Source organism: Eubalaena glacialis, chromosome 12 (genome assembly GCF_028564815.1).
Source record: "Eubalaena glacialis isolate mEubGla1 chromosome 12, mEubGla1.1.hap2.+ XY, whole genome shotgun sequence".
NCBI lineage: Eukaryota > Metazoa > Chordata > Mammalia > Artiodactyla > Balaenidae > Eubalaena > Eubalaena glacialis.
Genome location: NC_083727.1, coordinates 38956006 through 38980665, shown reverse-complemented (window position 1 = coordinate 38980665; position 24660 = coordinate 38956006). Strand labels below are relative to the sequence as shown.

The 24660-nt window shown below is 38.0% G+C and overlaps 1 protein-coding gene across 1 annotated transcript in view; it reads right to left on the bottom strand.

The window, feature by feature from the left end:
- The window catches only part of TRDN (triadin), a 315995-nt gene that overhangs the window by 224583 nt on the left and 66752 nt on the right, over nt 1–24660 (bottom strand). Inside the window, exons 8-9 of the mRNA XM_061207205.1 lie at nt 22648–22830; nt 16631–16690 (exon numbers count right to left, since the gene is read on the bottom strand). Coding sequence (XP_061063188.1) covers nt 16631–16690; nt 22648–22830 — 243 coding nt within the window. The remainder of the gene's footprint in view (nt 1–16630; nt 16691–22647; nt 22831–24660) is intronic.

Below are 24660 nucleotides of genomic sequence, written 5' to 3'. Positions count from 1 at the left end.
CAATTGAGCTCTGAAATACATTAGATTAAACCACTGAATAACAGTGACTATAATGCAATTACATTTGACCTCGTCTCAGCAGGATCAAACCAAAAATGCAGTTAAGCACCACTGAAGTTCAAGAAAAGGATCTTAATAAAATGAGAGTACTAACTTATTCCTTGAGGCTCTTTCTAGCGATGGACTTAAAACCCATAGAATTGGAATGTGGGCTGCCAAAGAATACCTTATTATAGTCAGAAAAGATTTTGATAGGTGAATACCTTCAATTTTAAGAGAATAAATGACACAGAAAGTAGAATAAATTACCTTGACATAAATTCTTGGCTCAAGTAAAAGTCAGACAGTAGCTGGAATTTCAATAGTGGGATAACTTCTAAGGGATAAACTTTAGCTTGTATTGAACTTTAATCATAATGGCTACAGAGATGAAAAGCTGAAAAAAAGTGTTAAAATTACTAAGCGAAAGCACACTAGCCCTGGTCCTTGTACTGGATATTTAAATTGATTTCTTTATCTATAGTAAGTATAAAGGGGTCTGTGAGCCATGTGATTTCTTACTCACAGAAATGTGTCTCTTGTTTAATTTGGTTGACTCTGTCCAGTAATGCATGCAATTTATTTGGCCTAAGTGGAAGCTGATGAAGAGGGAGTATGAAAATGCCTAGCAAGATCATGATGTCTCTTTTAAAGAGTCTACCTAAATGAATGAAACTATCAGTAAGCTGTCGCTTAAGAAAAATGTGCTTAGCCACAAAGTATGGAAAAGGAAATTGGAGTTACTGGAAAGTTGATAAAGATTAATAAATCTAAAGGCTTCTATCTTGACCATCTGTACTATAAATTTCTAAAAACAAACAAAAAACAAAAAGACAAAAGACACTGTAAATTGAGTCTCAGAGTTGCCACCAAAGTCTGCTTTGACCAGTTTTAATAGTTCTCTTATAAGACTATTAATTTGTGAAGATGAATGCACCCCTATGTTCACTGCAGCACTATTTACAATAGCCAAGATATGAGAGCAACCTAAGTATCCATCAATAGGTGAATGGATAAAGAAGATGTGGTATATATATATATATATATATATATATATATATATATATATATATATATATTCAATGGAATATTACCCAGACATAAAAAAAAGTATGAAATCTTTCCATGTGAGGCAACATGGATGGACCTGGAGGTTATCATACTAAGTGAAATAAATCAGAAAGAGAAAAACAAATGCCACATGATTTCACTTATATGTGGAATATAAAAAACAAAACAAATGAACAAACAAAATAAAACAGAAACAAACTCATAGATACAGAGAACAAACTGGTGGTTGCCAGAGAGGAGGGGGTTGGGGGATGGACAAAATAGGTGAAGGGGATTAAGAGGTACAAATCTCCAGCTATAAAATAAGCAAGTCATGGGGATGTAAGGTACACATAGGGAATATAGTCAAAAGTGTTGCAAAAACTTTGTATGGTGATGGATGGTAACTGGACTTATTGTGGTTATCATTTCATAATGTATAAAAATATCAATCTCTAAGGTGTACACCTGAAACTAATATAATAATATAGTGGGTTAATCATAACTCAGTAGAAATTGAAAAATAAAAAATAAATTAAAAAAAAGAAAATGACAACTAGACACTTTAGCCCTAGAGGAAAAGTGGGGGTCATCAGCTTCAGGACAGCCCCCATGTGAAGATGGGATCTCTCTCTTTCTCCTTCTCTCTCAGTCTCTCCCTCTCTTCCTCTTCCCCTCCCTCCTCCCTAAAGTAGGTTAGGGGCTATTCAAAATGCATCCTATTGCATTGAACATCTACACTTCAGGAGATCTAATGGTGGGGTTGTTAGTTATTGAAGGGCAGCAGAGAAAGTATTTCTTGAAGAAAGGAGCTCTTCAATGTCCATAATATACCTAAAATTACACATTGTAGACATATGTGTACTCCAGTTGCTCATAGTTTTGGCCTTAGTAGCATACACTAATTTTCCAGGTTTAAACAGAATTTTCTTTATTTTTCAACTTAATATAGAGTGCGTCAGTATAAGAGAATTTTAACTGGATACAACAAAATGATCTGATCCCTATAGTTCATTCTGCCTAATTAAGATGGTCCCTGTAATTGAGGTGGGGATTGTTTCTGGCCACAGGATACTGCATATTCACTGTAGAGAAAGAGCAATTCAGTTCATCTTCAGATAGCTAAAAAATTTTAAGACAATATTAGTCAGAAGTATTTTATTTGATGAGATAAAAAAGCAACACATGAGATATCATGGCATTAGCACATTTAACAAGGTTTTTCAAATTTGAACTGTAATTTGGGCTACTTTTGAGGGTGGGACAATATTATCCAAAAAAAAAAAAAAAAAAAGGAAACTTCATCCCAGAGGATAAAATCAAGTTGTAGTTTTAAAAACTCATTACCAATAACTAATAATGAACTCTAACTAAATAATAACAGGTGTTCCACTAATCCCAAACAGAAGCAGATGGAAGCACAAACGTTTTATAAATACTGGATACATGCAGAGCAATAAACTTGGCAGGAATTGTTTTATTCTGTAATTGTCAGTCAATCACTTGCATTTTCTCTAAATTAATATGCCCAGATTAAACCTTGTTTCTCATTCCTTATTTCTCAAAATGCAATCCATATTTAGTGCTTTCTCACTTCATCTTATGTATTGTCTCACCAACAAAAATAATATTATTAATTTTCCTTCTGTACACTTATGAAGCTTTATATAATTTTTTATATGAAACAATGGGCATACCATACAGGCTTCCATTCTCTAACTTCTTCCATTCCACCCCCCCAGATAAGATATACCGATCTACATATTCTTTTTCTTTTTTTTTTTTGCATCTTAATGATTACATATTCTTTAATTTCTTATACATTATGGCAACAAACCTTCAAAATCATGAATGTAGGTAGATGAAATAAATTATTAAGGCAACTAGAAAGTCAATAAATGGTATCAAGAAATCTAAAACCATGGCACTTGGGAATTATTTTCAAGAGTTTGAATATTACATAGTGTTAGAGATTTGAACTCATGACTGTTTAGAGAATGTTTACATATGACTTTAGAAGGGACCTTTCTGTATGGCTAGTAGTGTGGAGGCTCAGAACAGACCTCCCCAAGATGTGCCCCTTCGGCATGTGGATGACTTTGAGCTAGGGCAACAGAGATCCTACAGGCTTAAGAGAAAACTACTGCCGCTCCCTTAACAACCTACAGGGAGGTTGTTAAGGAGCCATTGAAAAGGAGCCATTTTCATCTCAACCTTTGTTGCTTTGTTAGTGTAGGCACTACATCATCCTTACTGCCTGTGCAACAAAGATCTTCGCTTTCTTAGATTATTTTTGGGAGTGAACTTTTTGGATCTTATGAGGGCTGCATCTCTTTGCACTCTCCTTTGGGGACACCTCTTGCATCTTTGGTTAAACCATAGAAAGACTTACTGGTTTGAATCACTATTAAGATCCTACTTGCCAATTATGGGTCCTCTGAATTGGAAAAACTTCTAAATTGGTAAATTTTTAGAGAGCTGTCATCATAAACAGATGTTTTATTGGTACCTATGGAAAGACCAAATTAAAAAGTGAATACAAAGAAATATAATGGCTAGCCTTAAGAACTCCCCTAATTAAAAAAAAAAAAAAAAAAAAAAACACTTTCAAGAAGCAGTCTCAGCTTTCCCTCATGGATCTTACAGATGCTAATAAAAATATTACGTTAATTAACAAGATAATGAAAAGAGGTTGAGGGGAGAGTCAAGGGACTCTTCCCAACAAGGTGAAATTTTTTAGAGTTATTAAGAAATAAAGTCAATAAAGCAAGTATTGAAAGAGATGGAACAAAGAGAAATCAGAAAGAGAAGAGTCACAGGACTCATCCCTGCAGCGTGGAAATCTTTAGATGGTTATTAAAAATGGGATTGAGGCAGGAAAGATAGGACTGGGCCCAAGGACAGCCTCATGTTAGAGAAAGCAGATAGCTACATGTGAACAGAGAAAGGGGAACATGGCCCAAATGGCAGGAAACCATACATCTTGTAAATAATAAACAGTGGGGGTCCTTGAGCAGACAAAGAAAAACAGGAACCTCCAGACTGACAGGAAACCACACATTTTGGGGTGATAAGTGTCCTGGAGGCACACAAAGAAATGTGGGAAAAGGCGGGACTCTCTGGCATCCCAAGGTAACCTTTCGCTTAGTATGTTCTCATTACAATAAAATTAGCCTTGCAGATAAGAAGTTCCCATCATGCACCAATGCCATGACACTCCCAACCAAGATTAAATAAGGAAAAAAATCCCTCCTCCCCTCAGGAATGAAAATCAGGGAATAAGACCCCAAAACCCTCCCTCCCCAATGAATATTCTGCCCCTTCATTTCTACACCGCACATAACCGGCTTGCCAAAGAAGCTCCGAGAAGCTACTCATCTGATACTGCCTGCTCTCCCTTTGAGAGCATCCTAAGCATCCTATCACTTAAATAAAGCCTTGCTTTGTTTTCTTGACCTCCCTGTCACCTGTGAATTCTTTCTGTGATGAGACAAAACCCACCCTCCAGTAACATCTCTGGCGAGGAACAGCCAGGAGAATTCGGTAAGCCTCAGCCTCTTGCCTCCCTTGCGCTTGAGAGGCTCTGCCTGACTTCCCGCCATTTCTCTCTCTCTCACTGTCGCATTTTCAGACCAATTGCCGCCATGATGTGCGCGTGGGTCCAGCTGTAAAAGCCACTAGGACACTCACCACGAGAACTCTCCCGCAAGAGGATGAGTCAGACGTGGAACGGACTGAAGAGAGGGTAGGTCTGTCCGCCCACCTCGAGGCAATTGCCACGCAAGGCTTTTCGGCCCACAGGTAAAACCATAACACCGCCCCCTCCCCGCGGCTCCCCTTCCAGGATTACTATCGGTCCACCTTCGCCTACCGTCTCTGCCTCCCTCTCTCACTCCTTCCATTCTTCCTTCTGCGCCTTACTCGGCCGGAAATGGGGGGAAAGAAATCTGCCAGGCACTTTCCAACCTCACCGCTAGGTCTTGCACTTCTCACTGTGCAGGGCAAGTCAGGAAAAGTTTCCAGCCCTTCTCACAGGCAGCTAGCGACTCGAACCACAGGAGCTTTGCCCTCTGGCTTTGCCTTATCCACCATTTAACTAACGGTCCTCGGGTTCAATTGTGTGGCGATATAAAATGCAGCCTCACTCAGACTGTAGGAGGGTTCGCACAGAGGCGGTGCCGCAGTCCCCTCGGGAGCTCCCTCGGCCGCAGGCGGTCTGGGTGTCGCAGGTGGGGCTCACGGTGGTGAGGCCGCGTCCAGGCCGCCAGCATTCGCCGCCGCCTCAGTGCGCGCTCCCGAGGCTCCGCCCCCTCCCGTAAACTGGGCCTGTCCCTGCCCCCGCTCCCCGCCTCGCCCTAGGAGGCAGGGGCCTCGCCCAGGGGTGGGTAGCGCACATGGCCACGCCCAGGGGATACGAGCCCCGGCGGTGACCGGTGTCCCCACGGCGCTTGCCTCCTCCGGGTTGATGGATTGGGAGTGTCCTCACAGGGCCGCCGGGCCCTCTGTCCCCTCAAGTGCAGATGTAGTGCTTCTGCCTGGTGCTGCCGTATCCCGCCCTGCACCACTCCGCCGTAGCCCACTGGATGGAGGGGGCGAGGGGACTGAGACCCAGGGGCGCTGCCTACAAAAGCGAAGGGAAAAGAGACGCTTTTTTCACAAACCACCTCTCTGAAGGCCCAGGGCCTATTTTCATAAACTTACCACCCTTTTAGAGAAAGGATTGTTCCCTGACTAAATAGGTCCTAGAACAATGAGGCTGTCCGTTCCAGGGCAACATACCCTGGAACACAGGGATTAATCACTGGACTTAAAATCTATAGAGAAGTCTTCGAGGAAGGTCACTCATCCTGGGTACCAAGGATGCCAGGATAGGACACAGGCCCCAGCAGGACCGCCGTAAGGGGGGTAGCTAATCCCCATTTCGGCTAGGGCCGATGGGCTGCGGGGACTGAGAGGCCTGGAACCAGCCCTGTCTTAGGGAGCCCCCATGGGACCTCCTAAGGCTGGTGCGCCTCTCTGTTACAGGAGCGCCCTCTCCCCGAAGGAACGATGGGACACACCTCCTCCGTCCCCAAGGACTCACCCCTCAGGTGCGTTCTGAGTCACTGGGGCAAGTTTTCTCTAGATGCTTTAAAACGGAAAAAGCTCATTTTCTTTTGTAACACAGCTTTGCCCCATTGAGGACGATGAGGCCTGGCCAGAGAATGGAAGCCTCAACTGTAATACCATCCTACAGTTAGACATTGTTGCCAAAGGCAGGGAAAATGGTAGCAGTTCCTTAGGTTCAGGCTTTTATGGCCCTAAGAGAGAACCTGGAGCTATGCAAGTCCTATGTTAGGGAACCTTGCCAGCTGGGAGCCTTTCAGGCTGTACAAATGCCCTCTCTAGTGGCACCCCTGGAGGAACACAAGCCCCAGACAGACGACCCAAGCCCCAACACTCTTTTACCATCTTCAGCCCCTCACCTGCCTTATAAGCCTCTTGACCCTTCCGTACCAGAAGTGCAGCCAGAGCTGCTTTGCCCCCTTCAGGAAGTAGTAGGCGGGCCTCAGGGAATTACCCGAGTCCACACCCCTTTTTCTTTGACCTTTTTCTTTGGGAGGACCCCAGCCGGTTCACCAAAGAATTCCAGGGACTGACTCTCTCCTTTGATCTTACCTGGAAGGACCTAAATATTGTACTTTCCCACTGCTGCCACACCGAGGAAAAGACCCCGTATTTGGGCACACGGTCAAACATGCTGATGGATTATACGTTGCCCAACCTCATCAGCACCCTGTGGGCATGACAGCAGTACCTCTAATGGGTCCCAGCTGGGATCCAAATTGGGACTATCAGCCGGGTCAGCCTGGTATCACTAGAAGGGACCACATAATCCTTTGCCTTACTGAAGGGATGAATTGATGCATAATTAAACCTGTTAACTATTGTAAGGTTAAGGAGATAACCCAAGGCCAAGATAAAAATCCAGCCCTATTTCAGACCTGATTGGTAGACGCCCTCAGAGAGTATATGAATGTAGACCCAAACACTTTCGAGGGACACATTGTATTTACAACCCACTTCACCAGCCAATCAGCCCCTGACATCCATCAGAAGCTTCAAAAGCTTGCCATGGGGCCCCAAACCCTCTCAACCTTCTTATTGATATGGCCTTCAGTGTCTTTAACAATAGAGACCAGGCTGAGGAAGAAAGGAAGGAACAGCGTGACTTCAGAAAGGAAGGACGGCAAGCCAGGCTTTTGGCAGCTCTCATGTAAAGACCTAACCACCTCCTGGTCACCCCAAAAGTACTCCCAGAAGACCCCCGCCAGGAAAGGGAGCCTGTTTTAGCTATGGGAGCCTCAAACACTGGAGCAAGGAATACCCGGGAAACAGTTCCCAGCCTCCACCCAAGATGCCATGCCCACTCTGTAAGAAGATGGGCCACTGGAAGAGGGAATGCCCCCAGCTGTGAAGGGAGCGAGGAAATTCCCCCATGCCAGTCATGGCGGTGGTTGATTGACAGGACCTGGGACCTCCCAAGGCTCCCGAGAAGACAGTCATCATCACACGGGAGGAACCACGGGTGACCACTGACGTGGCAGGTCAGTTTGTCCAGTTTCTAGTGGACACGGGAGCCACTTACTCTGTCCTGACTTCTCACACTGGGCCCCTTGCCCCCAAAACCTGCTTTGCTGTTGGGGTAGAAGGAAGGCCAAGGCTAAAACACTTCACCACCCCTCTCACTTGCACCTGGGGAAAGACCCTTGTAACTCACAAGTTTCTTGTCATGCCTAAATGCCCCAGCCCATTTATTGGGAAGGGATTTTCTCTCAGTCTTATTCGCCCTAAAAATTAAAACCAAGGCCTATTTAAGGCTGGATTATGCCTTATGGACAGTCCAGCCCAAAATATTTCCCCCAAATTAAAAAACAAAAAACAACTTATAGATCCACAGGTCTGGGATCAGGGAACCCCAGGGAAAACAAAGTTTGTCAGTCCTGTAAAAATCACCTTAAAAGAGGCAAATAACTTCCCTTCCAGGTGTCAATACCCTCCCTGTCCAGTAAACTCTCTTTTTCTCTGCTCTTTTGCTTCTCAGGAAGTCATGTCTCCATCCTAACGGTCCTCCTTGTTATTCACATCGTCACAGCTCCAGCTTACAAACATCCACTTATCTGACACCATGAATGTCACTGCTAAAGGAACTAACTCATCTGACTGCTGGATCTGCCCCACGACCACACCTCCCCAGAGGACCTACGTATGTCTTTTTTAGGACTCCCCACCTCTTGAAGGACCTGATGGGGCTGACAGCAAAATATGCTGGGTTCTCATTTACCACCCAGTGTGGTAAGGAAGGAAGGACTGGGGCAGGAACCAACTGGAAGCCAAACTCTCTGGAACAGACACCCTCCTCCAAATCGCAGGGAAGGATATTTCAGCTTTTAGGCAAAGCTAGCCTCTGTTTTACTGGTATTAGCCTCCAGGGACAAGAATTACTACGGCTGAATGAAACATACTACAATCACACTCTAGTTTTCAGTAATCACAGTTGGGTAACAGACACCAACCAGACTGCCAATATCCAATATGTGGGGAATGTCACTGTCTGGTGGGAGAACCTAGTGACTGGAATAAAGAAAACTAAAACTCACAATAAAAGCATAATATCAATAACAGTTAACAATACACAAGAGAAAGCCAGCATAGGGATTAGACAATATTCCAGACTAATGTTTAATATAACTAGTAACTACATTCAGATATACTCCAATTTCTCCCTGTTAACAGCTGCTGTATCGAAACCTGAGGTGCCAAGGGAAAAAAACCCATGGCTTCAGAAAACTCCAACTTCAAATGACGATGCAACAAGGATTTCAACCCATCCCACCTGAAGATAAGGACTATCAACATCCACTGGACAAGGCTGCTGCCTCCTTCTACTCCTCTCTCTATCTCCACCACTGTAAAAACCCCAAGACCCCTATCTCTGACCGATAGCAAGGAGATCTGCACCCACAGGCAGCAGGGACAACGCCCATGCTCAGGTCGACGCAGTTACAGAAGATGGACCAACCCTTTACCCCTTAAAAGATTTTAAGGGTCCAGACTCCTTGAAGGGGTAATGTTAGAGAAGGCAGATAGCTAGATATAAACAGAGAAAGGGGACATGGGCCAAATGACAGGAAGCCATACATCTTGTAAACAGCACAGCTACTCAACTGATACTGTCTGCTCTTCCTTTGAGAGCATCCTATTGCTTAAATAAATCCTAGCTTTGCTTTCTTGACTTTCCTGTCTCCTCTCTGAATACTTTCTGCGATGAGACAAGAACCTACTCTCTGGTAACACTCATGTATAGGCATTAGGCAAAAAGGCAAAGCCACCTCATTGTCTTGCACTTAATGAGATCATGAAACGTGGAAGAATGGCATCAGCCACAAGAACATAAATTAGATTTTGATTAAGCTTTGTGACATCTGAATAGGGAACCCTGATCACAAAACCCATGGAGCAAGACCGAGCATGTGCAGTAAAAATGTCCAGGCTTCAAATGACCACTATACAACGTTCCAGGGTGGCGCTCAACTGGTAAGGGAAAACTTAAGGGGAAATAGCTCTCAGGATGCACGTGTGGTGGCTTCAGGAGCCCAGTGCACAAGAATGGATGGATGAGATAATCGCCCCCCCTCAACTTTCTCATCAATGAATATTCTGCACCTAATAGAAAAAACTCATGCCTATTCAAAGGTTAAGATGAAATAAAAAGGGAAATCAGAAAACCCGCGGGGCGCTCCTCACTTGCGAGGACACCCACATTCTTCTCGGAGTGCATACTTTCGCTTCTTAATAAACTGCTTCTTTGTTTCTCTTTATGCTTCAGTCTCTGTGTGTTTTCCATTGCATTCCTTGTCCAAAATTCTTTTTGGACAGGTAGAACAAGACCCTGAACCTTTAATAAAGCCATCCAGCATCAGGATGAATAAAACAGACATTGATGGGGTTACCATAAAGGTATTAATATAGCGCTACCAAAGGCTGGGTGGCCAAAGTGGCCCCCTGTTCATCCACCAACATTAAAGAAATCCAAATAAGTTCGTCTGTTTATCCCAGTTTGGAGAAATCTGAAAAGCTGAAAGGCATCGATTACTATGAGAATTGTGATCAGTAATCACTAGGGGCAACAGGCCAGTTAATCAAGTTAAAGATTGACAAAGGAGCCAGGATTCCTTGGCTTAACCCCTCATTGGGGGCCCAAAGCCTTTTGCAGAAGAGTGACTAAAATGGTCTGGGGATAGAAAATAGAAGTTTCCAGGAACCCCTTGACATGGTAACCCTACGAACTGGTACCAATACCCACTGATGAAGTTCTGACTCAGGCTACATTTAGATTGAAAGAACATAGAAATGTTAAGAGTTGATAGGATTGTAAAAATTTGAATCTTTAAAAAAGCTTTATGTAAAGAAATTATGCCAACTTTACCTGAATGTTTTATGGCAATAGTATTATGCCTGGCTGGGAAAATTTCCCCCACCCAATATTGTAAAACCAAAACTTACTCATGAAATCTTAATGGAGGCTATAATTAGTAATGTAAGAGTTAATGGAATTAAGATAAAATTTTATAGGAGAATTGATATATTTGAACAGGCTTTATACAAAACAATTGCATCTCTTTTACCTGATTGTATTATGGGGATGGTCATTGTATCTTACTGGGGAATGTTTCCCCTACCTAGTTTTGTAAGACAATCTACCCTTCAAGCAATATTAATTGGACATGCCAACAAAATTGCCTGAGCAGAACATAAAATTTTTTTGATTTAAATCATAGTCAGAAGTCTCCCTGATATAAAGAAGCACATTGAGGATGATGTAGTTGGATGGCTGATCAGCCTACGATCTTACAAATCTTTGCAAAACTGGAAATTCAGTTCTAGAGGAAGTTCACATTCCACCCATTCCTTTCCGTAGATCCCCAAAACCTCCCCTATTTAACTCAAAAGGCTAGTAATCTCTCCAGGAACTCTTATCTAGACCATCTCCAATTCTTAATACTGAATTTTAAAAAAATGGAAAGGGGGCTTTTAAAATACAAATTGCTGTATAAGCACCCTTGCCCAAAATTCTGGTTCAAAAAACACTTTTAATGAAAACTATAAGGTATCTCTTTTATGTCTATCTATATGTTTATGTATGTATATTATAGACACGGTATTTTTCTGCCTCTGAGTGTTATTACCAAAATTAATTATAAAAGAGCTCAATTTAACTGGCTTAAAAACACACAAGTGCTATTTAAGTATACTCTCAAAGATATAGTAGAAACTAACCCAAATGTTTTTCAGGTTCACGAGAGCTACGATAATTTTTGGTAAATAAAAGCTAGTTTAAGTTTGTTCATTTAATTAATACAGACATGCCTTCAGAGTTATCAGCATTAAGCACAGCATTATATGTTTGTTCTACTGGGGTTTACTAAAAGTCAAATAAGGTCATATTATCTCTGTACTAAATTTGCCAGACAAACAACATCAACAGAAACAACTTAAGATGATGGCTAATTGCTTTAATGTTTCCTAAAATTTTCATGAGTAATCTAAGTATGATTGATAAGAACAAATGTATTGAATTATAGGATATAAATGAATAAGAATTTTTAGATAACTTTTAAACAATGATTGTTTTACGATATGCCTACTTAAAATAGTTTCCCAAATCTCTCTGGTGACTTGAAACCTTAGAGTTTTGCTAAATTAAGTTAAATAATGGAAATTCACTGAATACCTAGATCATTTCCAAATAAGATAAAATATTGAGCATTAATTACTCAACGTAGTTTTATCTACTTTTGTCTTTTTATAATGTAGAAACTAAAGATGTTTGGGTTTCTTAGTAAACATGTCTTCTGTTTTATCTAAGGATTGTACTATAAAGTAGCATACGTCTTTAGAAATTATGAAATATATTCATAAATTTGCCAATCCACAGAATGCTAATGTAAAAAAAAGACCTCTTTTTGCCAGAATTTTGCCATTCCAATGTCCTTGTACATGCTAATAGTTGCTCCTGAATCAGAGAAGTAAAAATGGGTAAACAATAGCTGTAAATTATATAAACATTTAGGGCTACGGGAAACTCAGAATGGCCACTTGGTTCTTTGTGGCTCTGTGGCAAACCCCATTTTTTGGTTTCTGTATTCCTTCACCCACCATAGTGCATTTAATATTACTCAAATTGTAAATACACATGGCTTGGGAGACTTCTATGAAATTGTGAAAACAGTCTACCAGCAATGTCTGACCTGTCAGAGGCCTCAGACCTCCTCCCACTGAACCCTTTAAACACCTGCAGCTGAACTTCATTCCACCGCAACTTAGTGTGGGTTATCAGTGTATTATTGTTATTGTATAATGTTTTCAGGATGGGTTGAAGCCTTCCCTTGGTACAAGGCTGATGCCTTCACAGTGGCAAAGAAACCGTTAGAAAATGTGTTTCTCACTTGGGGTATACCTTTCACAGTCTCTGGTGATCAAGTGATTTGTCCACTTGACTGGGCAAATCATTTGAGCCTTAGTGAAAACCTTGTAAACTTCTTGGAATTATCACCATCCCTATCACCCTCAATCATCAAGCAAGGTTGATAGAGCTAATGGAACAACTAGACTCAAGCAGAGCATGAATTAATTACATAGGACTGAATGAGCTGACGAATATGATTATAATTTTTATGATTTTTTGTCTAAAATGTTACTGTTTTTTAATCATTTGTCTTCCAGATATAAAGAATTTTTAAACTTCGCTACCTATGACTTACAGCAATTTGGTAAATCATAAACAGAATTAAAACAATTATCTTTTTCTCCCTACCTCGTCCCTCCAGAACTTGGGAACTCTTAGCATTTTAAGGATTTTTTTTTAATGGCAGTATAGTTATTTGCATAACTTCAATAAGAATCTTTTCTCTAACAGGACAAAATTGAAAACATTGGTTATATTACCAGGGCTTTGATTGGAGTGTCATATTTGAGAGATACATACATAGACTCAGATATGACCAGCCCACTTTAAGGAGCTAAGATTTGCTTTAGGGAACCAGTAAAGCTCCTGGGAAACAGCCTGGTGCTTTACTTACAGGGTTGTCAGCAGCCTCACGGGGTGAGTAAGGAAGGTCACTTCCTGGCAAGTGCAGGAATCTCAAGATATTTTGGGGACCTTGAGAAGAGAGGAGTTCACCCATATCTATATTTGATTTCAGGCGAAGGCTGATGATAATTTCCTGGTTGACTATCCTGGCTTCAAGAGGCCTTTAAAAGTTCAATCTAGAGATTTCTCATGAAAAGTTCCAACAAAGCAGTTTAAAAGAGTCTATATGACCATTCACTATTCTTACTGTACTTATGTAAATAATCAGACCAAGTTCATTGAAACTAGACTTATTTTGCAAACAGATTAGTCTTAATTTGTCTATATTTGATAGATATGAGGGTGATTTTTAGAGAGGAAAATTATGTTTCAGTGACACACTTTTGTGGTTATTAGATTCTATTGCTGTCCATTGTCTTAAAGTTTTGTTTTCTACCTGTAAACTTGACTGCTCCTGAATTCTTCTAGTTTTCACCAATATTTGGCTACAATTCTCCAAACTAAGGTTTCCAATTTTTCTCCCACCCTTTTGATTTGGAATCACTGAGAACTAAAACTGCCCTTTTTCCAAAGCCATGCAAAAAGTTGGACAACTTGATATAAACTTCAGAGAAATCACCATAACAGCTCATGCACTGACAATCTTCATGCCTGTTGCTATGGCCAATCAGAAAGATCACTAGACATATTCAAACTGCAAACCTGAAAAAATCTATCAGATTGTCACTGCCTGCCCCCACTCCATCTGAAGATGCTTCAAGCTGGATGCCTAGAAACTTTCTCAACTGCTTGCATTCAGAAACTGGGCTGATAGTCTACTCCAATCACTAACTATTACTTTTCTTTTGTTTCTATATACTTGTCTCTTATTAAATAGCTGATTGCTTTCACAATAGGCCTAACTTTAGGAGCCTCATGAAATGAGACACAACTGTTTAACTGAGATGACCTATTCTCAGGACCAAGAGACTGGTTCAATGAGATAGAGCAATCTACCAACTCAAATTCTGAACTGTGAACCTTCTTGGGGAAGTTCCAAAGGAGGGAACCCTGGGGATTCAAAACAGACCTCTCCAAGATGTGCCACTTTGGCACATGGATTATTTTGAGCTAGGGCAACAGAGATCCTACAGGTTCCAGAGAAACTACTTCCCCTCCCTTAACTACCTACAAGGACTTAAATTGGGGATTTTTCCCAGAAAAAAAAAGTTATTACCAGAACTTTATGTAAGTGGCCCCATCTGTATGGCAGGACAAACATCTAATTGACCGATATCTGCTCCTTTTAAAATTGTCCTGTGAATTACACTCCTGCCTTTGAGAGCCTCGGGCCCCTATCTCATTTCTTAGTTCAGGATAGCAATGTATACCTCATTGTACCTTTCTGTCTCTGACCGTCTCGTGTAGGGTTCCTATGCTTATGAAATAATTTGATTTTCTCCTGTTAAGCTCTCTCATGTCAATTCAATGCTTATAGCAGCTAGAAGAACCTGGGAGGGTAAAGGAAAGTTTCCTTCCTCCCCAACAACAGCAAAATTCTCCTTAACTCATGCAGAGGTGGTTTTTCTGGTCCTTCTGACCTTAATCCATTGTTGAATTTTCAGAAAGAAACGAATGGCATTGTGACTCCAAAACTGTGAACGTCCCTCACTGCCTGTGATAATGCACGGTTAATGCACTGTGCCCTGTGATTCTCTTAGAAATTGTATCATATAATCAATTAGTGGCTACTATGAATAATTTAAGGGGAACAAAGACCACATTATTTTCTTCAGATGATGGAATTTAAAAACTCATGCACATCAAGAACATAGATTCATCTTGTGTGTAAGTAAATAGTTAATTGATATCTTCAAGATTTGGTCTCTTAAAAAAGCAAAATATGTTTAGAGTATGAATTTCTTAAACCATCACAGCTGAACAAAATGGGCAACAACCTGCTACCTAAAACTTAGTTAATGGTATATAGAGATAGGGACTTGTCAATGTTGATACGTTCACTTTATGTGGGATGCTCGCCCAGACGGGCTGTGGTGAAATAAATGAATTAGAGAATAAAGCTATAATAGCACTTTGTTGTGCATCTATTAGATGCTTTATCAACAACTTTGTAAGTTCATTACTGTAATCCCAATGTATGAACGCTGAAGGTCAGATGGAGTTCAATGATTTGCTGAAGGTCCAATGCTAGAAAGGGATGGGGTCAAGAATTATATCTGTATTTGTGTCCAAAGCCCTCTCTTTTCACTATATTAAACTACCTTCCTCAGTGCTTCCATCTAATTTTATTATGATACTATACACATACGTTAACATTAATCATTTCTACCAAATGAGTAATTTTATTTTTCAGTGTTTTTCTCCTCATTTCAGTTTCTAACCCAGTAAGAAGGTTAAAAAAGAAGGATAAGAAAATAAAAAAAGAAGTGGAGGAGGAGGAGGAGGAGGAAATTAACTTGAATAAGTTACTAAAATTAAGTTTTCCTGAGAGCCAAAGTTCTCACGATCTTCTAATTTTCCAGGACCTAGATGTGTCATACATATATTTTAGATATAACATGCCCGTTTGCCATTATATGCATGAATTATAATTGTACATTTTAGAACGATTTCCATAAAAATAGTTAAGAAAACAAAATATAGTTTGCTTTAAACAATCAGCTTCAATTATTCTAATGTAAATTAGTTCCTTCCTTAACAATACCATCTTCCTAGAAATGTTTCCCCAAACATGAACATAGACTATCAGTTTTTAAATCTGAAAAAGGCAGAGTACAAGCAATCAAATTAATTCTTAATTAAGATGTTAGTAAAGAATCCCCTGTTACACTCTGGGCACCATTTAAAGACAGGAGAGATGATAGATAAATTCCTTTAAGTAAAAATACTTCCCCACTGTGTTGACTATTAACTCCAAGGTTGACTATCTCCATCAATAGTAGTTCTCTGGAGTGGTTAACCCAAGATCATACGCAAGTGAGAAAATCAAAAAAGATTAAATATTTGAAATATGATGGATTTTAATAGGAATTGTGTTCACCACCAAAAAAAGAAGAATGCTTTCATTGTCACATGTCTTTTATTCTAAGTTTACCAAGAATAAAATAAGATGATTCACCTCTTCACTCTAAGATATTATTAAAGATATTAGCATTTTTTGTATATAAAGATATTAGCACTTTTTTGCTTTCAACCAACTTCATTTGCAACAGGCCATGCAGTCGTAGCAAGTAATATTAAAGGCCCTAATGCCAGTTATTACTTCTGGTTTTCATTGGTTTTATTCTAGATCTGCACATGCATTATGCAATGTTTTTTAAAAATGAGCATAACAGTTTAGTACATAAAAAACAGACAACCTTAGAAACAGACTATTAAAACAGACAAATACAAGGATTGTTTGAATACCTGGTTTTAAATCCCCATGGACAAATATGTCAATCATATATCGACAGAATGCATACTGATCTGACAAAAGCAGAAAGAAAAAAAAGCAGTGAAAAAAATGTCATTGACACCTTTCTTTTCTCCTAGGGAAAGATGGCTTAACAAAACAACCAAAGTAGCATAATTCTATTTTAATTACTACAATATTTTCTGTGAAGGAATAATTTGCACATATATGAACACACGGGAAAAATAATAAACTTAAGTTTCCATTTATTCCATACAAAAAGAATACCCTTAAAAATTGAAACAGACTAGTTCAGAGTAATATTATAGTGGTTGTTTTAAAAATCAAAACCTTTTTCATCAAATTTATTATTAGTCATCATATTTAAGCAATTTTTCTCATTGTCTGTATATATACTTCCAGCAATGAAACAGAAGTTTCACAAGAGGAAATTGTTTCCAATTTGGAATGTTTTACCAAATATTCACTCCCAACCCTTCACCTCATTGTCTAAATGAAGCCACAGAATGTTTCTTGAAAAGGCAAGCAGGAGGGCTAACCCCTTTGCAACCTGTCAGGGGTCTTCTACGTGGAGATGCTCTTCAATTAGAAGAGGAAATCCAGAAGAACAGACTTACAGCACTAAGTAACATCATTCTTAAGGTAATTGATTGGGTAATCTTTATTAGAAGATCATCTTATGATCTTGATTAGTATATGGTCCATGGAAAAAGTAAAAAAAAAAGAGAGAAACAGCATAGGATTTGAGCTTTTGAGGCAGACTTTGTCAAAAATGATTTCGGGAGTTCGTTTTTTCATTTCCTTCTAAATTAAAGCCATTGCACTGAACTTTAAATTTTCATATAACTTTAGATTCTGCTGAGGTCATTCCAATCCAAATTTCAGTTGATGAATCATTCTATAAGCTTTACCGTATCTTCTTTAAAGCTTGCATCTTATTATTATTTTTTTTTATATAAAGCTTGCATCTTATTAATTCAATAAATCCAAAGGCAGCTTTAGGATCAAGAGAGTTTATTGAATTTATACAACATGACATACCCTTAAGTGCTTTAAATTATGTATATCAAACCTATGAAATAACGAAACCTGTTACTATATAAATACACACACAAGGATTTTTGTAAACCTCATTGTTTTTAGAGTATTTACAGTATTTTTAGAGTAATCCATTTTATTATGAGACTCCACCTTTGAAAAAAATGTACTTATTGCAGAAGATGTAAAAATATAATTCTTTTCATTAGTACCTAAATGAGTAGGCCAAAACTCATAACGTTTCAAAACTTTGCATGGATTTTGATTGTTGAATTGGGTCACACTTTCCCACGTGTGAGGTGGGGAGTGGGAGGGAGTTGGCTCTCAGATCAGTCCAAGAATTTATTTGCTCCTCAATGTACTGGCAGTAATAACAGGGGTTTCTGATCCCAGGACCTGGGAATCCTATGATACAGGAGAGAAGATTAAGGTAGAGAGTATTTTCTCTTTTCTGGGCATAACCCTTTTCCTTAGCAAAATTGTAGAATGAGCCATTTGACTCTAAGATGAAAAACTGCATTTCCCTTAAATGGCAAACTTGAGGTTGGGCAAGGAGGACTTCCTAAAATCAGCAGGCTTTCCCCTTTGTTTCAGTAGTGAATGTGACTGATCATTTTAGATGTGCCCTTCCTACAACTCTAGAAGTAGTTCTCAAAGGGCAATTTAAATATCAAAAAGATGAGGAATTTGTGAAAATGCAGATTTTTTGGCCTAGTCATGCAAAAAGAAACCTTGCAATTCGATGGGTCTGGACCCTAGGAATATGCATTTTTGACTAACTCCCCAGAGGAATCAGATTAGACCACACTTTCAGAATCACTGATCTAAAATTGCTCAAAATTTCTTTTCTCACACCATTTCTAGTGGTACCAGAGCCCTCAGCAACAGCAATGGAGAAAGTATGTACCTTAGAAGTTTAGAATGCAGGGACTTATTGAAATTTGAAGGGTTTGGACTATCCCCCAAAATGAAATATTGTGCTCTGCCCCAAGTTGTGACAGAATGTTTATATACATAACGTGTGGAATAGTTTATTGAATTAATTAAAATCTTCATGCTTCAGAGATTCTTCTTTAACTGAGTGCTAAGAGTGTAATGACGCTATTACCAAATTATTACCAAAGTAAAATGCTTATATTTCTTATACGAATATTTTCTGGATCCAAAGTCATTTGTTTAATTAATGCACCAGTAGTCCTACAAGTTTCCAATTTAAAAAAGAAAATCTCTGATGAACTCAAAGAAGGTTAATATTTTTAATCTAGAAAATTGAGTTACACCACGTAGGAGGTTTCTTTTATATTTAAATAATGTTGTGAAGTTGCATTCTAATGGCACCAACGTATCAATAGGAGGAAAGAGAGTATTTTTACAATATTTAAAGTTAAGAATTTTCTTTTTTTCTTTTTTTTTTTTTTTTTTGGCTGCACCACAGCCATGCAGGATCTTAATTCCCCCACCAGGGATAGTACCCATGCCTCTTGCAGTAGAAGCATGGAGTCCTAACCACTGGACCACCAGGGAATTCCCAAAGTTAAGAATTTTTAAATATTTTAAACTAGGATGCCCATTTCCACCTGTCTTGTGTGTTGACCTTAACAATGTGTAAGAACTCTAGGCAGGTATGTGTTGGGCAGTCCCCAGTGTGTCTGCTTCACCTGTCTAAGGATAAAGCAAAACCAAGTCTTCCTGATTTTGCAAAATTCATTTTAAAGAAATGCTTCTTTAAATCCAACTCAAATATTCAAACAGGACATTTTTTTCCTAAAGAAAATCTGAACTGTTCTATCATTCTTTCATTGTTACGTGACAATAATTCACATAAGGTAATTTCATATCTCATCACCACTTCTTAGTACTTCTTTCCTGAATGAACATCTTTCTAGGAATACCACATGCTGTCCATGTCTCCCCTTCCTGATCCTCGGGGAGCAGTGATGGATGTCACTCAGCTGCTGCCTTATTGGTATCCCCTGTGGAGTAGCAGCTGAGAGAAAATGCATTCAGGGTGTAGAATGTTAACAGAAAATAAATTTTAAAAAACCTCTAATGAGAATGGGGCATATGTGGTCTGCTGCTCTATGGCAGATTCACATTAGCTACAATTTCTCTGCTTGCCACAAATAGTTGTTAAAAAAAAATAAGAAGGAAGAAAAGAAAGAATGAGCATAGCAGTGGGGAGGTTTGATTTTTTCCTTCCCCACAAATTTGCCATAGACCATCAGAAAATCAGAGAGCAATGCTTGATCGTGCTGACCCTTCTTACCCTACTTTAAACAGATTAAGAATGGTCCATAAAAACCAGATGATGTAATATATAAGAGTGTGTTTAAGTTTACAGTAGGCACGTACATATATATGAATCTTATTCCTGATGCTTTAGTAGAAATAGTGTTTATATATACAATGTTAAAAATAACCATATATGAATGTATATGCATGTATACTATATAATAAAATAATTGCCAATAAGTGTATTGCTGCATGTAAAAATCTGTGTCCAGTGAATAAAAGACCTATAGAAGCTATTTATTTAAGAAGAACTATTAGGAATCTATAGGAATCTATAGGAAAAGAATGTCAAATTCATTAGGTCTAACTTATTAGGTCTAACTTAACAAATTCATTAGGTCTAAGCAAATAAATAATCCCTTGCCTAAAAGAGAACCAACTCAACAATTTTACTAAATCATCAATACAAGAGTCTCAAAATCAAAGTCACCTCACAAGTAGATTATTTAGAAAGCACTATGTCTTTATCATGTTTGAGTTAAAACTATAATGCGATTAGGTTTTTTATAAACAAATGCTGTTAAATCATAGCTTAAGTTTTTTAAAATGACATATTTATGTGTCTGATCAGCTATTTGAGGTAACATTTTCATTATTTACCTAATAATACATTTATCTAATTGATGGTAGCTCTTCTCAATAGAGAGCCTTAATTTAGCAAATGCATTTGTTTAGCTGATAAAATCACACTTGTGCTTTTATTTAACTCTAAGTGATATCTGAATGTCTTTTAACAGATAAATAGCTCTTGCTATGAAAATGAAAACAGTAGATTGAAAATAGAAAGGTAATATAACGCTATCTTCAATACTGATTACTGATAGGAATAAAATATAGTATATGTGACCCAGAAAATACATATTATTTGGAAATACTTTAGTGACGTGTCTTCATCAATAAAATATGGCCCCCAAATAACTAAGATACTAAAAATGAACATCCAAAAGTGTATTCATATTCCTAGTTGCTAGATCAGTATTTTGGTACTCCCATATATAACTGGAATGAATTTTTACATACTGTATTTATGGACAAAAAATAAAAATATGCTTGGTACGTTTAGTCTGGTTTCATGTGATTATTTTCTTTTTTTGTGTGATTATTTTCTTTTTTAAAAGGCAGTCTAAAATGCGAAGTATTTTAGGATCTTGATAATAATTTTAAATAAGCATATCAGTGAATCAGAAGATTAATTTTCCTGTCTTCTATCACAATAAAATAGTCCATTCAAAATATTTTCTCTTTATTTACTATATTTTTCCTACCCAAATTATTGCATAAATAACATACAGCTTTGTTAGAGATGATAATTAATAGTTTTAATTGATTCAAGGCAATATAATCATCTTTAAAATTGAAGAAAGGTTCTTGGGCTCCAAAGATTTAATTCCACTCATATGCTTTAAATATCAGTATTACTTTGAAATAAAAGAAAATTACTTAAATTAAAAATTTTGTGGACTACTAAAAAAAAAATCTCTTCCTTTCTTCTTTCCGTCCTTCTTTTCCTTTTTAAAATACATTTTCAAAAAATATACCTTTTCCCTCATATAAATAAACGTTTCCAAATATTACTTGTGAATTCAGGGGAAAAAGTGATTCAAAGATAATATACAAGAGTGGATTGCAAAGACAAATACCATATAATTTCACCTGTATGTGGAATCTTAAAAAGAGTATAGATTGCAAATTTCATATCTTGTTTGTACCTTATAGTGGGGAAAATTATCAGTTCCACTGTCCAAATAGCTTACTCAGTAACAATATTTTTAACTTCTTTAATGCAAATCTTATGGAAACAATTCCTTAATTTTAGCCCTCAAATAAAATTATTAAAACTCTCCGAATAAGGACAAATTTTATTTTGCAACACCCTTAAAAAACATTTATAGGAATAGTCTATACATAGCAGATCCCACATTCTGTGTGGGGAAGCTCAGGACTGTCTAGCAACTTGGAGCCAGGAGTGGATTTAGGGAAGGAAAGATTCAACAAGGGCCAGAGATGTGTGACAATACAGCCCTCAGCTGACCTCTTAAAACTCCACCCTTTTATGCTTACAAGCACCTTTCTTTAAAGAATATCAGGTTTACATTCCACCTCCATGTAAATGCTCTATTTCTGTGAAGTACGGATGTTAAGTTTGACATCACTCTTATCGAAAAGCAGCACAATATGTAAGATACAGAGCTTTCTAAGGTGATAAATTTAGTCATTGGACAAACTGGATTTAATAATTCAATGTATATTCTAAATTATATGCTCTTGCAGAGCTACAGGAATGTATGGATACTTTTTATGATACTTATTCTATATGATTTGAACATACACCCCTTAATAAACTCCTTGAGAATTGTCAGTTTCCTGGATTGCTGTTCTTCAAAGAGTACACAAAGGACAAAGAGTATGTGTCCTTTAAATAACTTCAGATACTAACTCAAATCCTCTTTTAAAAATGCTTCAAAATGCATCTTTAGATATGTGAACACAGTTTAATATTTCTATAAATAAATTTTAATTCCCAAATTATTGTATTTCCTTTCAGGTATATTCACTTATACAAGTCTTTTACTCCCATTTAAAGTCTGATCTTGGTCTTTTTTCAGTTTTTAATTTCACTGCCTGTGCTTCTTGCCTGATACTCTCCTAGAACCTCTGGCCACCTCCTCTGAATGTTTACCTTTCTGTTCATGCTTGGACACCACTGCAGCGTCTTTCTTGTCCTTCTCTTTGGGTTTAGGTGATGTTTTCTGTGCTTCTTTTACTTTCGCAGCTGTTTGCTTCACCTTCTCCTGTTTTGCACCTTTCACTTCCTTTTTAATCTTTTCTTCAGTCTTTTCTCTAGTCTTAGCTTTCTTCTCTTCTGTATGGAGTTAAAGAAAAGTTGAATTATATATATATATATATATATATATATATATATATATATATATATATATATATATTTAACCAATGCAGCATTTCATCTTTCATTGGTTGTTAAGAACACTTTTAAAAGAAAGAACAGAAAAACAAAAAAATTGTGTCACTGACATAAATACTTGTGACTATCATTTGATTTTTAGATAGTTTATGAAGTGGCATGTTAGAGTACTAAAAAAATGTAACTAACTTGAAAGTTGGACTCTTTCTTAATTTGTACATGAAAACATTAGTTTTTAGGTAGTCAGGAACTAAGTATATCAACAAGGAAGCATTTAGATTCTGGAGGGAAGTACATATATAGACATGTTCAGTGAAAAGCCATGTCCATACCAAAGAGCCCAATAAGAGACCTTTTAAAACGATATGATCATTTTTGTCCATAACTGAAATATCTTAAAAGTCATTCAGGAAACTGAATTGTCAACACAATATTTTTTAAAGGTAACTATTATGAAGGCAAATGTAAAATTATTTGCACTGGTAATGACTAATAGAAACAAAACAATAAAATCCATTAAGGGATAACTCAGACATTCAATCTCTAATGATTTGACTTTAAAGAGATGGAAAGAGAGCAAAATTAAGATGTTGGCTCCTGCTTATCTTAATTCAAAAATAATAATTCAGGTGACTTTTAAAGCCCTTAAATATATCCTAGAAAACAGAAAGTGCTATAAATTAGCATATATGTGAATATACATGAATTGATACATATACATATATTCTATACATTCATATTCTTATTCTGATATTATTACATGTATGGGGGGAAGGGAACTGGGAATGTGAACTAATCAGTCTGCGAATCTTTCAATTATTTTAAAAAAGCAATAATAATATAGTACACATTTGTGGAAAGTGTTTATAATAGAGGTTGCATATTGGACATTATTCTATGGGATCACACATAATCACTAGACTTCATAGTAAGTCTACTATAGTGTTGGACCCTCTAACGTCATTTGCCCATGTAATGGGTAGCCTTTATTGTCACTCATGTTGAAGAATTTGAACAAAATATTATAATCAAGTCTCTTGACTTTAGTACACTAAGCTAGGATTTGAGACTAAGACAAGATAATATTATGAAGTCCTGCAAAGAGAAGAATGAAAATGCTAATGCTTGATGCTTGTGAAACCACAATATCACCTGTGGTACTGCATTTAACTGAATGGACTAACACCTCCCAAAGCACTGTTAAACTTTGCAGGGAAATCTTGATGCTGTGTTAGGGGTAGGGGATATTTCTATCAAAATAAATTGGGAAACACTTAAGCTAAACTGGTTTCTTTACTATGGAATTTCTCAAAGCTAAAGTGCATTAAGAATGTTCAAGGAGGGAGATTATGCTACCCACTGTTTCCCAAAGTTACTGACCATAAAACTCTCATAGAAGAATCACCCAGTTACTCTACAAACTTCCAACATCTTTGCAGCTTCTGTGACTACAATCAACTGGGGATTTTCTTCTACTCCCTTTAAACCTTTTCTAAGTTTCCTTTACTGCTTTCTGCTCCTTCCTACAGCAGACAGATACATTTCTATGACTGAAACCATCAGCTTTGTGCAAATGACTTTAAATCAACATCATTCCAGGACCCCACACCAAAATATTTATTCACTTCTGCTTGGAGAGAAAGTTCCTCTGAGATGGCCAATAGCACCTCAGAGTCATACGATCCACATATGTTCACCTAACAAACCCCTCCAGAGAGCCTAGCATGACCTAGGCTCAGAGCCTGCTGCCAGTGCTCTGAAGATTGGCGG